This window comes from Echeneis naucrates, chromosome 13, assembly GCF_900963305.1.
Source record: "Echeneis naucrates chromosome 13, fEcheNa1.1, whole genome shotgun sequence".
NCBI lineage: Eukaryota > Metazoa > Chordata > Actinopteri > Carangiformes > Echeneidae > Echeneis > Echeneis naucrates.
In genome coordinates, this window is record NC_042523.1 from 10,159,124 (window position 1) to 10,173,331 (window position 14,208).

The window sequence follows — 14,208 nt, forward strand, 5'->3', positions numbered from 1 at the left end:
TGTTGTAATGTAATAACGCGTTTATTACATCTAGTTAACAACACTTCAGTAAAAATTAAAGCCTATACTCTGCTGTATGTGATCAGTTCCTCTACATAAACATACTTGCAAAAGTAAATTATAGGCACTTAAGTGGAAGTTTAAGGGTACTTGATGGACTTCTTCTTCAGATATTCCGAAAAGCAGTAATCTTTTAACTCCATGTGTTGTGTAACACCCATGCAGCAACAGTCACATGTGGCAGCATCTGAAGACATTAAACAGATGTAATAGCCAGTTGAACTTTTCTGTTTGTTGGGTGGACAATGGATAGATTGTAGTACAGGCTGAGGTAGCAGGCAGATTATGATGGCTGGAGAGATAGATATTGAACTTGCTGACTATCACACATTGCCTGTAGGGAAAAAATGCATCATCTCTGTCTGCTGATGAAGGATTCTATAAATATGCTCTGGGTCTCATTTTTAATGTTGGTGCACTCAAAACTCAGCTGTTGTGCCGCAGAAAATCGCAAACCTTTCCTTTTTGCAGAAATTGGAAACAAATGCATATTTAATTTAGATATTTCTCTATCTCCGTTATTCAAATAGTTTCGTTTGAGATACTTGCAATGAGATTAAAATCTCAGAAGAATACAGTATTACTTTGAGATTAACTCTGGCTTCTCAACACCAAAGTGTACTTTCAGGCCTCCCCAGGGCCAGTAGAGCTGCTCAGTGGCCAGGGGTAGAAATACTTGTTTGTCCCCGGTTGCTCCCTGGTGTGTGTTTGAATTGTGCCCCGAGCCGGGGCAGAATGATTCAATGCCAATGAACATGCATGTTTTCAACAACATTAATATTGATTACACGGAAATGCTTAAAAAGGTCAAATGAAGTTTCTCTCCATGTGCTCATGTTCCTGGAAGAGTGATATGATCTGTTCCTCTGGTCTGAATGTCTGTTATCTGTGGTCGGTGTGACATGAGAAGACATATGGCGGGTTCCAATAATAAAAAAAAAAATTCTACGGACAAAACAAATAACCACTGAAATAAATGAAATAATAAAATTTGATTGCTACACAAACAAAGACCAGTTTTCCTTTTTGAACACTGAACTTTTAAGCCACTTCCAAAAGACTCGGCTCAGTTGTCCACCACAAAAAAAACACTACATTTTATTCCACTTTTCAGGCAGGCATTTTTTCCCTCAACGCTAGTGTCGTGTGTTTTTCCATTATTCGTTCCAGGGTGTTGTCAGTTAAGCTTGAAGCTTGTGTTGCACAGTGTTGTTAGTGTTTTTGTTTTTCTGTTTTTAACCGTGCTCCGGTGTCTCCGCCTCTGGATGTTGGGTCAGAGAGAGTTTACTGCCGGCAGGGCGGAACTGCTGTTCGCTGTGTTCGGAGGGAGCCCGGACGGCCGAGCGGAGCCCAGCGGCACATCTCAGCAGCGGAGCAGTTAACATGCCAGCCAGCTAGGTAAACTCTCCCGTCTTCCCGGTGGCAACGCGGACCCCGTCGCGGCTTGTGTATGGGTGTTTCGGCCCGGTCTGAACTTCCCTCACACTCTCCCCAGCGCATTTCCACGAAGGGAGGCGGCGGTGGAGCAGCCATCTTTGGAGCTGCCTTGGAGTGGGACTCTGCTGTTCTGGCGCCCCAGTTACTTCAAGGGTGGGGATTTTAACACATACTCTTTAACTAACCCTTCCGTTGTAATCGACTGACAGCGTTGAGAACCTCGAGAACTTAGCGGAACAAATGGCCGCACCCGATAGAGAACCAGAGTAATCCTTCAGTATCCCCAAGGTGTTTTGAATTAACGCCACACGACATTATGTGTAGCGCACAGAGCTGGCCTGTCAGAGGACGACGAGCTGCGGCTCACTGGCTAAGCTAACTTAGCAAACATCACACAGGTTAGCTCGCTAATTTAGCACTTTATCCCAAACGGCTCCCGGAGTTGTTGATTCGCCCAGTTATTAAAATATTCACCCAGTAATCACACCGATCGGTGTTTCTGGGATCGTTTCAGTCTATAACGCGTAGCTTAGCCATGGGTAAGCGTAGTGTGTAGTTAGCATTACACTCAGCTTTGGCCAGACTCGGTTTATTACGCACTCTTGCGTGTTGGCTAACTTTGGCTGTGTTGTGTGGTCAGTGAAGGAGCTCCTAAAACTGGGAACCAGTGGAGAAAATCCCACTAAGCCCTCTGTCCGAATACTCTCATAATGTAGCTCCACTGACGTGTTAATGAAGCTACAGGTAACAGGCGAAAGGATGCAGGTATGGCAGGCTGACTAACCCAGAAAGGATATCTGTGGGCTTGTTTTAGTGCTGCTTTTGATTACATCATAGTGGGTTAAGCTTCCCCAAAGTCACAACACTACCACACAAGTATCTACCTGTCCTACATTCTGACTAGACTGTAGTTCATTAATGTTGTGTAGTGTAGGCCTGTTAACATTTGTTGGTTAGAGGTTGTAGTCTTAGACTTTTCATCAATGGCATGGGGATTGGGAGGTAAAGATAAAGAAAGCACTGACACAATGTGACTGTCTTCTTTTTATGGTATGGATTGGAAAGCCAAAAGGAAATGACTTCACTGACCTACATAACTGATAAGTTTAAGCTGTGTACTGATTTTGAAGCATCTGTGACCGTAGGCTTTTGTAAATGTGAATAATCTTGATGAGTTGGGTGCATTTAAGTCTTTGATTGTGGTCAATTCAATGAATCTGTGAGAATGCCATTGTTGTTAAATTGAGAAAGACAGTTAAGCACGAGTCAAAATGTTCACCAGTGCCTGGCCGTAACTCCCTAATGCTATGTGGACAGGAAATGCTGAGAAATGCAGCTCATTCAGGGCATACGTTGGGAATTCCAGCCCTCCAGCTTTGTTGTCCTGTCCTGCTGCATTCTTGTGCATGTGTGTGTGCTAGTTAGAACGCAAAGGTATTTTATGAAGGTATCAGTTATCATCACTCACTTTTGTACTCGCATATACACAATTGAAAATGCCATCATGAGATATGACAGCAAAGCTCATTCAAGAGCAACAATGTAGTCAAGAACAATGGCAATAAAGAGGCACAGTGCCACATGGTAATGGGGCTTTATTTCAGGGCCGTGGCTGCATCTGTGGAATAGTGAGTTGTTCAGTGCTGTTGTGATACAAAAGATGTCTGCTTGAACTAGGGGCTCTTTCTCTCAGGCTGGCAAAGAAGTCTTGTGACTTGAGCATCAGTTCTGCATCTGTTTGCAACTGATCTTCTGAGCTGCATGTACTTTGTAAACTTTCCTCACTGATCTTTTACAGTTAAATCTGTATTACAGCAATCAAGCTGTATAATGGCTGTTTTAATAGGCAGCTCACTGTTAAAGTTGTAGACCGAAGCTATGTGTTATTAATTTCTGCATTATTAAATGATGAACTTTAATGTTATGGATACCTTAAAGTCACTTAAAGGAAGACTAGACAAATATTTGGTACGTTTGGGAATGTGTGTTAACCATGTACAGGTTTTACGAGCAATCCAATTACGAGAATGCTATATTTCAGGCATCTATCTGACTGTAAAGCAGTGTTTTGTTACCTCAGTTTCTTTGTTTCAGCTGGTTCTTTGTCTCCTCATCATAACTGTCTTACATACCAGTTACTGTTGGTGTGAGAGGAGATTTTCAGGACAAGGTCCTTGATTTCCTTGCTTAGTTGGCGTAATGATGGAGAGATTGAGCTCTTGCTACCTCAGGATTACCAATTGGCCATTCTCCACATTTGGCTAACTTTCCCTTCTGTTGCTGAGCTTAAGAGACTGACTGTAACATAATAACATAGAACATATGTGTAACTGGGGCAGCATGGTGGAATAGTGGTTAGTGCTGTTGCCCCACAACAAGAAAGTTGTGGGTTCAGTTCCCAGGCCTGGGTCCTTTCTGTGCAGTTTGCATGTTCTTCCTGTGCTTCCACAGGTTTCTCCTGGGTACTTCGGTTTTCTTCCAATGTCCAAAGACATCATGTTTAGGTTAATTTATGACTCTAAATAGTCTGTAGGTCTGAGTATGGGTTGCCCATCTCTGTACGTCTCTGTGTTGTCACTGTGATGGACTGGCAGCCTGTCCAGGGTGCGCCCCACCCTTGGCATTTGTCAGTTTCAGTTGGCTCTAACCCCCACCCTTCCCCTGTGACCTGCAATGGCATATATGGTAGAAGATCAATTAATTAATGCGTTGAACTGAAAACACACAGAAATTGTTGGGGATACTTGAATGCACTGAGTTAACCCGCTATATTTTTTTCATTATACTCATGAATGTACTTTTTTTGTTTTTTGTTTTTTTTGTTTAGGTCTGAACACATGAGACCACAGTCCTGCAGATGAGCCATTGGTGGGGGCTTTCTAGTCGCTGTCGCAGTCCCAGATAGTTACTGGCGGCAGCGGCATTGCCCCCAGCTCCCCATTATGTCCAACAGCAGTCGGGCGGGGAGCCTCAAGGACCCCGAAATTGCAAAACTTTTCTTCAAGGAGGACCCAGAAAAGCTCTTTACGGATCTGCGTGAGATCGGACATGGCAGCTTTGGTGCTGTATATTTTGTGAGTATATCAAATGTATTAGACAAATTTCCTGATAAGGACAAAAAACATTTAAAGGTGTCAGAGCAGAAAAATTTTTAATTTTGTGAACTCATTTATGTGAAACACAAATACTTGTTGGTGGGGTGAGGCCACCTTTTCATTCTAGCGAATGTGTGTGGTCTCAGATTTTTGGACCTGATTGTACTTCTTGTACTTCTAGAAATGCTGGTCTATTATCATAACATAGTCAACAATTGACTTCAAGCTAATTTATGGAGACGGCAAAGTCAAATATTGGGACAATTTGTGATTTTAATGGCCTTTATCTTAATGTCTTTTAAAAGTTTTATTTTTATTATTTGTCAAACCAATTAGCTAAAGAATTATGGCAGTAATGTTGATGTTATGGTCAAGTAGTCAGAAGCATTTATTGTTTGTCAATTAGCTTATAAAGAATTGTATTGCAAGTCCCAGTTGGATGATATACCAGTGGTTGTCTAATTGGGGAGTAGGTCTCTGTGTATATTATGCCATGTTACCCAAACAGCGACTTGGATTCTACATTGTCCAAATTCTCATGTGGATCATTTACTTGGGACTTAAATTCAGCTTGTGTTTTCACTGTGGTGTGGGAAATACGGTCATGATTTAACATTGCAGAAACACTTCAGAAGAAAATTAATCAATGGTACTCTTAAGAACTGTAGCCAATCACACTAAAATGTAATGTGCTTATCATTCAGGCACGGGATGTGCGGACGAATGAGGTGGTGGCCATCAAGAAGATGTCCTACAGTGGAAAACAGTCTAGTGAGGTATAAGAGCTTTTACTGATCTACACCATGTTAACATTTGTCACTGTGTTTACTCATTAATGGGTTTAGGACCATAGTATTAGTCCTCTGCTTTCTCTGTTTTCACAGAAATGGCAAGACATAATCAAGGAAGTGAAATTCCTGCAGCGGATACAACACCCAAACAGCATAGAGTACAAAGGATGCTACCTGCGAGAGCACACTGCCTGGGTGAGCTTCAGTATGACCAACAGTGGCTTTGAACTCACTGATGAATAAAGAGGGGAAAAAATGTCACAAATAACACGTGTTTTTATTGCAGCTGGTTATGGAGTATTGTTTAGGCTCTGCCTCAGATTTGTTAGAAGGTGAGTTGAAAACCTTTGGTCATTGCATGGGCTCGCATGAGTACAAATGGAGGGTATTCTCACTCCCTTACTTATATTTTGATTAACCCCATTGCTGTTGGTGACTTCATCCCTTCCAGTTCACAAGAAACCTCTGCAAGAAATCGAAATTGCTGCAATAACCCATGGTGCTCTTCAAGGGTTGGCTTATCTTCACTCCCACAAAATGATTCACCGGTGAGTGCCTCAGTTCCTCAGGAGCATGTAGGGCAGAGTGCTCATGCCCTCAGGTGTTCTGTTGTCTCTTTGGAGTTACAAGCTGTTTTTTCTTCATTTGACAGAGATATCAAAGCAGGAAATATCTTACTGACAGAGCCAGGACAAGTAAAACTAGCAGACTTTGGTTCCGCTTCCATTGCCTGTCCTGCCAACTCTTTTGTTGGGACTCCATATTGGTAAGCCACAAAAGATTAAATTTAAGACCCTTGTGTACATTTTTAGTTGAATTACCATTCACATATTATTGAGCCTAATGTGTTTGTTTTCTCAGGATGGCCCCGGAAGTAATTTTAGCTATGGATGAGGGTCAGTATGATGGGAAGGTGGACATTTGGTCAATGGGGATAACCTGCATTGAATTAGGTACAGTCTTTTGTGCACGTCTTTTCTTGTAGCCAGCATTGATAATGCTCATTTTAAGTGTTGAAATTTTTCATTATGTTTGTTTGTTTTTTGTAGCTGAGAGGAAGCCTCCACTGTTCAACATGAACGCAATGAGTGCCTTATACCATATAGCACAAAATGATAGCCCCACACTGCAGTCTAGTGAATGGTGAGTTTAGGAATAAACATTTAAGCATTGGTGCATTGTCTCTTGTAAAATTAACTACTTTTTCCACATTTAATTTCCCAACTATAGGACGGATTATTTCCGAAACTTTGTAGATTCTTGCCTTCAGAAATTTCCCCAGGACCGACCAAATTCTGAAGAACTGTTAAAGGTACAAAAAAGAAAAGGCTGTTACAAACTTGTGTTTTGTGAATCTTTACAGCCGCATAGAATTGATGTTTTTACTGTGAGTAATTATGTCCGTGTTCTTCCTGCAGCATGCATTCGTCCAGCGTGAACGACCAGACTCAGTTCTAATAGATCTGATAAATCGGACAAAGGATGCAGTGCGAGAGCTGGACAATCTGCAATATCGTAAAATGAAGAAGATCTTGTTTCAGGAAGCCCGCAATGAGCCCACAACTGAGGCACAAGATGAAGAGGAGGTCTGCCATTTGACTGTTTCAACTGCTTCTATAAAATACAGCAAGGCTGCAGTACATGGATTGGGTCAACCCATACTATTAGACAGCCTTCTTATGACTGTTTGTTGCGTTTTGTTTTTTTTTTTCAGGAGCCAGAACACAATGTGGGTAGGACAGGAACAGTGAACAGCGTGGGGAGCAACCAGTCTATCCCCAGTATGTCAATCAGTGCCAGTTCCCAGAGCAGCTCTGTCAATAGTCTGACAGATGCAGGTGATGACAAGAGTGAGGTGGACATGGAGGGAGACAACACAGTTATGTCCAACAGCTCTGTCATACACCTTAAACCGGTAAGAAGTCAAGATTCTGATCTGTTATGAAACCAGGTCTTATTGTAGTCTAATATGGATACAGGAATTGCGTTGTTACATTGTTAATGTGTTGTTCATCTGTGTTATGTGTGACCTTCAGGAGGAAGAAACCTATATTCAAGAGTCAGAACCTCACAATCGGCCAACTGAGCCACAGTCACCACCTGCACAAACTCCAAGGCCAAAACGAAACCGTGAACACTTTGCCACAATCCGCACAGCCTCAGTGGTAATGACAGCTAATATATTTTCAGGTTGAATGTGAAAAGAGCTCAAATCAACATCAAATGTCTCTTAAAAGACAAATTGCTTTTGAACCACTGTTATGGTCAATGAACGTGGTTGCTGTAAAACTAGAACATAGCAAATTTGCATGCAATGTGGCTCGAGACTCCCAAGGACTTGGATGTACTTTAAAATGTATCCGCTTGCCTCACAAACATTGTTTTTTCCAGTCAGCAATATAGACAGATTGTCTGTCTTGTGTTGTCAGCTCACTCGCCAAATTAAGGAGCATGAACAGGATTCTGAGTTAAGGGAGCAGATATTGGGCTACAAGCGCATGAGACGGCAGCACCAGAAACAACTGATGGCTCTGGAAAACAAGCTGAAGGCTGAGATGGATGAGCACAGGCTCCGTCTGGACAAGGAGCTGGAGAACCAGAGGAATAGCTTTGCCCAAGAGATGGAGAAACTGATCAAGAAGCATCAGGCGTCAATGGAGAAAGATGTATTTTTCACCTCATTTGTCTTCATGTTAATATGGCTAATCTTAACATATTTAGATCAAACTGAAACTATTTTAATTTCTCCATCAGGCAAAAACTGTTAGCAATGATGAAAAGAAGTTCCAACAGCATATTCAGAGTCAGCAAAAGAAGGAGCTCAACAGCTTCCTTGAATCCCAAAAACGGGAGTACAAACTTCGTAAGGAACAGCTGAAAGAGGTGAGGAGATCCATTTGAACTCTTGCTCCATATGTATGCATGTCCTCCTTAAGTATGTCTCACAGCTTAACTTTATTGTTGGCAAATACTATGAAGTCAGTTTTCCCATCGATGTGTAATAATTTTCCTCTCAGGAGCTAAATGAAAACCAGTCAACACCTAAGAAAGAAAAGCAAGAGTGGTTGTCAAAGCAGAAAGAGAACTTTCAGCACTTCCAAGCAGAAGAGGAGGCGAATTTACAGCGCAGGCAGAGGCAGTATCTTGAGCTGGAGTGTCGCAGGTTTAAACGCAGGATCCTGATTGCCCGCCACAATGTTGAACAGGACTTAGTGCGAGAGGTCAGTTTTCTCCCCTACATCTAATTGTAGTTTCAAATGTTCTGAACATTTATTAACTACTCTAAAAATACAATTTTAGCTATCTTCCTTGTGTGACACTCTGTCTTTGTTTGTCCATGCACGTCCAAAAAATTAGGAGCTAAACAAGTGTCAGACCCAGAAAGACTTGGAACATGCCATGCTTCTCCGGCATCATGAGTCCATGCAAGAGCTGGAGTTCCGCCAGCTCAACACCATCCAAAAAACGAGAGCTGAGCTGATCCGTCTGCAGCACCAGACGGAGCTCACCAATCAGCAGGAGTACAACAAGAGGAGGGAGAGGGAACTTCGACGTAAACATGTTATGGAGGTTCGCCAGCAACCCAAGAGCCTCAAGGTTAGAATAAGATTGTGAGACGGTATATGAATTGAATTTTAGTTGAGTTTTAATAAATTCATGTTAATAATGAGTCTCTATGATGTGACTAATAAGTAACTTATCTATTTTTATAATATTAATAATTTTATTCAAGTGAAGATATGAAGTATTTATACATTGATTTAATACAAACATTGTGTCTGGGTCATAAGTGTGGGACTTTCACCTTCCCTGTTTTGCTGAGGCACTTAACAAACCTTCTGTTTTTCAATGTGCAATCTTAAATAGAAAGAAATGTATGAGTGTGTCACCTTTCTCCACTACATAGTCCAAAGAGCTACAGATCAAGAAGCAGTTTCAGGACACGTGTAAGATACAGACCAGGCAGTACAAAGCACTGAGGAACCATCGGCTGGAAACCACACCAAAGTCGGAGCACAAAGCTGTCCTGAAACAGCTAAAGCAAGAGCAGCACCGTAAACTTGCCATTTTGGCGGAGCAGTATGACCACTCCATCAATGAAATGCTTTCCACTCAGGCGGTGAGTCTGACTGCTAGTGATGTAGAAACATGGGAGGAAAGATTATGAAGGCTCTATCCATGAAAGCATCATGCATATTAGATTTAGATACCTTTTTATTTAGACCACGTTCCTAAATCACTAATGTGTGTACCCTGATTTTGATCATCCATTTGTCTTTAGCTCCGTCTGGATGAGACTCAGGAGGCGCAGTGCCAAGCCCTACGTATGCAGCTACAGCAGGAGCTAGAGCTTCTCAATGCCTACCAGAGCAAGATTAAGATGCAGACAGATGCCCAACATGACCGTGAGAAGAAGGACCTGGAGCAGAGGGTGTCGCTCCGGAGGGCCCTGCTCGAACAAAAGGTTGCCCTCTATAAATGATTCATCTGTGGACATTTAGAATAATTTTAGATAACTTTTTCCAAAATATATGAAATATGGCCTTTTCAGATTAAGGGCAAAAAAATATATATTTTATACTTAAATTTGCATAACCTGAGTGACTGAAGTGAACTACTATCCACAATATTAGGACCCTGAAACTGAGGGCGCTCACTGGATCATTATTTATGTTCTCTACACTTGTGATTTTATCATGGATGGGAATTCTCTCTATTTAAATAACTAATGAAGTTCAACTTGTGACAAATTCACCCAAACAGTACTCCTCTCTGATTTTCAAGTCCACAAGGCTAAAAAGAAAACTCCAATGAAGTCTAAGAATAAATGTTTTATCTTCATGTCTGTGTATAAACAAAGACAGTATATAATTATTGCTACTATTTAATCCTATAGATAGAGGAGGAGATGGGGTCCTTGGAGACCGAGCGCACAGAACGGATCCGGAGCCTGCTGGAACGGCAGGCCAGAGAAACTGAGGCTTTTGACTCAGAGAGTATGCGTCTGGGCTTCAGCAACATGGTGCTATCAAACATCTCCCCAGAGGCTCTTAGCAATAACTTCCCTGGGGCATCAGGGAGTTGGAGTCACCATCAGCAGCATCACCCATCTGGGAGCTCTCATGGGCCACACTGGGGCAGTGGGAATTCAAGCTTAGGGTCAAGCCACCAAGGCAGTCGTCACCACTATCACTCCAGTCCTGGAGGCGCATCTATGCTGCAGGGTTGGGGGCAGGGCATGCAGGGAGTTGGGAGTCCACCATCATGGGGCCATCCTTCATCAGGAGCCCTGGTCTCCCGCAGCAGTGGAGGTGTACAGAACAGCCCCCAAGCAATGGGGAGGACACCTTCAGGAGGGCGCAGTGAGCAGGCCATGAGTAGAAGTACCAGTGTCACCTCTCAACTATCTAATGGGTCGCACCTCTCCTACACATAGATCCCCTGTGAGAGTTTTACACCTTTAGACGTAGAATCTAACCAACACAGCAGGATGAGCGCTGGCTGAGCTCTGCTGCTCTGTCCCCCTCTGTGACCCCTCCACACCCCCACTGTTTCTCTATTGTACACATTTGGAGGCGTGATAAAATAAATGTTGCTCAGGTCAGAGGGCTGAAAAAGGCACAGCCCGTCCTCACAGCAGTTTATCGGCACACATACTTAGACGCATCTTAAATTCATGTTGTATAAGCAGTTTGAGTGTCCAGGCATAATACATACCATTTGTTTTCATTTACAACACTCATGTGGAACTCTTAGAAATATATTTTGTGCTATTTACAGCCATTGCTCTCATTTTGCACATGAAACACTGTTAAATATCTTTTGACATGTGTTAACTCTGTCCTTAGAAATGTGATCGCAAGCCAATCACTTTTCTTTGCTTTGTTTTGTTGTTGGGTTTTTTTTTTTTTTTTGCCCCCTGCCACTGCCATGAATCACCAAATTCATACACTGACCTATTCTCTGATGGTTGAAGTACAGCAGACTTAAGATGTTTGTATTTGCCCGTTGTTGTGATATCAGCCTGCTGTAATGGTCATTGTGTTCAGTTAGAGGCCTTTCGTTGTAGTTTGCTTTCACCTGATTTTCTGGTCATCAGCCAAAATGAGACTTGTACTATCCAGAACCAGATGAACGAAGTTTAGCTGTGTCAGGCGATTGTTACTTTATTATTACAGTGCCTTGTTACCTGTGATCAGTCTTGCATGTTTGTAGATTAATAATTTACATTTCATCAACCACTTCTAATCAGTGCCAGTGTGGATTTAGCTCAGTCTGTTTTAACAATTTTAGTTCCAGAGATCCCAAATACTTTTCCCAGATTTATATGATATTCACTGTGTATAGAGTAAAGTTAGGTTAAGTATAATAGAAGATTATTTGTGCATATCAGCAACTAAGGTTTTTGGCCCCTAGAGTGGTGGCACTCCAGGGGTGATTTAGAAAACCTCTGCATTACAGAGAATGTCATTGTACATGTGGCGAGGAGGAATTGTGTTGGGGAGGGGGAGGAGACACTCATTGCCTTGGAAACAATCTTACTATTGATCTGTTGAGTTTTATTAGTGCCTTTTTTTTAACTGCTGCCTTTTTCAAAGCACTTTATACAGCTAAATATGTTTAAAATTAATCTCTGACTTTTCACAAAGCACATAGTGGATGAGTGTTTTGTCGGTACGCATGTTGTTAAGTTGAGGAGTCGGGTTAACCTGTGCTGTGATTTTTTTTTTTTTTTTTTTTTAAAGGAGTAATTTCTCGAACACAAACAAGGCCTTGTTAATGACATCATATATTAGGTAGGGAAAGCATTTACCTCTTTCTGCAGCTTTAACTGGTTTAAAGTGGGTTTCACTGTAGCTGTCGTGGGTTATGTCCTCTGTGCATTTATGCTGAACATTGAATAGAGGATGTGAGGATGCTGCAGACTTTAAGATGTGTTTTGGCCTCGGTTTTCACAAAACTAACTCTACTGAGTGCATAGTGTGCAGGCCGGCAGTGGAAGGTAATTGTCATGACCATGACAACAGGCTTAGCACGACTAAAAGAAAGTATACAGCACTGTTTTTAGAAGAAATGTTTTGGTGCCCAGATCATTAACACTAAAGTTTCAGTGCCAAGATGTCAATTTTGTATCATCTCAGTAAAACCCAAAAACAAGGGTAACTGAATCAAGCACACTATCTCATGATGACATCATAGTACATACATAAATAAATGTAAAGTTGGGTCAAGAAACGTGCTGGAAAAATGGCCAAATCCAAAATCAGTGTCTCAAAAGCACTTGAGTATTGCTTTGATTGCCATAGCAGTTCCTATCTGAGTAATATCTTTCTGCTTACTCACTTTTCTGCTTCGTAAATTATCACTGGAGAAGCTGTTACCCCTTTAAACTTTCAACTCTGTTCATGTGACGTTCCATTTCTTTAGAGAATTTAAAAACACTTTAATGAAAAGGCCTTTTAGGATAATTATCCACAGGTCATATATGCTCCCTTGAATCACAAAGCTGGAGTTAAATGTTCATATGTGTATATTTTATTAAAGAAAACATTTAAAAACTAAACTTGCATTTTAAGAAAATAATTTCTGAAACTAACTTTATTTAACTGACAGAATGCGTTGATATTAGCAAATTTCCCGCTCTCCAAGTCAAAGTGGCGTTGAGATGTCTGGACATAGCTCACTGAAAATGGGTTAGGTTTTGTGTACAGAAAAAAAATGCACCATATGCTCATGTCTTCAATCGCCTCTTATAAATGCTACTTATTGAGTCACTCTGTCATCTCTGAGCTTCATCACTGCTCCTTTGTTCTCCTGCTCAGTAAATGATTGCCCTTTTGTCCCCGTGCCACTCTGATTGTTACTGTGATATATGCGTCACATTGAAGGACACAAAATGCTGGGGTCTTTTCTGAAGTCGGTGGATTTCCATATCCTAATTAGAAAGTATCAATTATAAAAAGTCATTAATGGTTTGTTGCCATGTGTTTTTTTTTTTTTTTTTTTTTTTTGGTTTGGTTTTTTTTTTTGTTTTTGTTTTTTTTTTTTTTATGCCAACACATGAGTTCAGATTTGTGTAATAGAACAGCTTACATTGATCCTTTCTTTTCTGACTTGTTGACATTTGATAAAGGGGTATGCATTGGAGTTTTATCTAAAGTCAAAAGGACCCTAACCCAAGGACAAGACTTGAATGTTGGACAGATCAAACCTCACATACATGCCAACCTTAAGTTTGTATGTACAATTTTTTTTTTTTTTTTTTTTTTTTTGTCAATCACTGTCAAAAGCCCCCCCCCCTCTAACTTTTCTGTCAAATTGTGTCCTCTTGACTGAAAGCATATGGGAGTTGGAAACAGAATGGCGATTCTTTGGTCAAAATCTGTGCCATACCGCAGTTGCCAGGCCCAGATGCCACCACGTTGTCTCATCTCCATGTTTGACCTGTCATTTGTGATGTTTGGTATGAAATGTATGAAATTATATCAGGGTGTCCAAAATCAAAAGGCTTCAAAAGATGACGCGGTGACAGGCAAAGCGTGAAGAGTGATTGCATTTCTTTGAGGATGTCAGTATTCTTCTTTGGTACATTACCACTACAACCATAGCCTGTAATGAAATGTATAAACGGTGGAGCTTGTTACTAAATGTCAAAGATTACGAAGATGAAACACATGAGATGATAAAGTACTAAAAGCCAATCTAAATTGTAAAAAGATTAACAAAATGATAAAATAGGATCAAATTTACTATTTTGTTTGAATTGTATTTACCATTGTGTTGACAGAGAGATATTGAACAGAAATCAGCTGTAATAAAGTAAT

At 41.2% G+C, this 14,208-nt stretch overlaps 1 protein-coding gene across 3 annotated transcripts; it reads left to right on the plus strand.

Moving 5' to 3' along the window:
* The first annotated feature begins 1,241 nt into the window (after window positions 1-1,241).
* Window positions 1,242-13,380, plus strand: taok1a (TAO kinase 1a). Of its 3 annotated transcripts, none has more exons than XM_029517802.1 (20): window positions 1,242-1,650; window positions 4,325-4,571; window positions 5,297-5,368; window positions 5,477-5,578; window positions 5,670-5,715; window positions 5,835-5,931; window positions 6,036-6,149; window positions 6,245-6,336; window positions 6,433-6,526; window positions 6,614-6,695; window positions 6,802-6,969; window positions 7,098-7,298; window positions 7,423-7,548; window positions 7,813-8,049; window positions 8,138-8,266; window positions 8,401-8,604; window positions 8,741-8,980; window positions 9,291-9,503; window positions 9,666-9,848; window positions 10,281-13,380. In XM_029517802.1, exons 2-20 carry the CDS (start codon window positions 4,440-4,442, stop codon window positions 10,818-10,820), a joined length of 3,072 nt encoding a protein of 1,023 aa, XP_029373662.1. In that variant the 5' UTR covers window positions 1,242-1,650; window positions 4,325-4,439; the 3' UTR covers window positions 10,821-13,380. The 3 variants fall into 3 exon arrangements, with proteins under 3 accessions (XP_029373662.1, XP_029373663.1, XP_029373661.1); XM_029517803.1 differs by having other exon boundaries at window positions 7,101-7,298; window positions 7,420-7,548; XM_029517801.1 differs by having other exon boundaries at window positions 1,243-1,650; window positions 7,420-7,548.
* The last annotated feature ends 828 nt before the right edge of the window (window positions 13,381-14,208 follow it).

Coding starts and splice junctions, on each gene's coding strand:
- taok1a (XM_029517801.1), top strand. CDS start 4,440: ATGTCCAACAGCAGTCGGGCGGGGAGCCTCAAGGACCCCGAAATTGCA. Junction 6,970..7,097: donor AGGCACAAGATGAAGAGGAG/GTCTGCCATTTG, acceptor TTTTTTTTTCAG/GAGCCAGAACACAATGTGGG. Junction 8,050..8,137: donor AGGCGTCAATGGAGAAAGAT/GTATTTTTCACC, acceptor TTTCTCCATCAG/GCAAAAACTGTTAGCAATGA.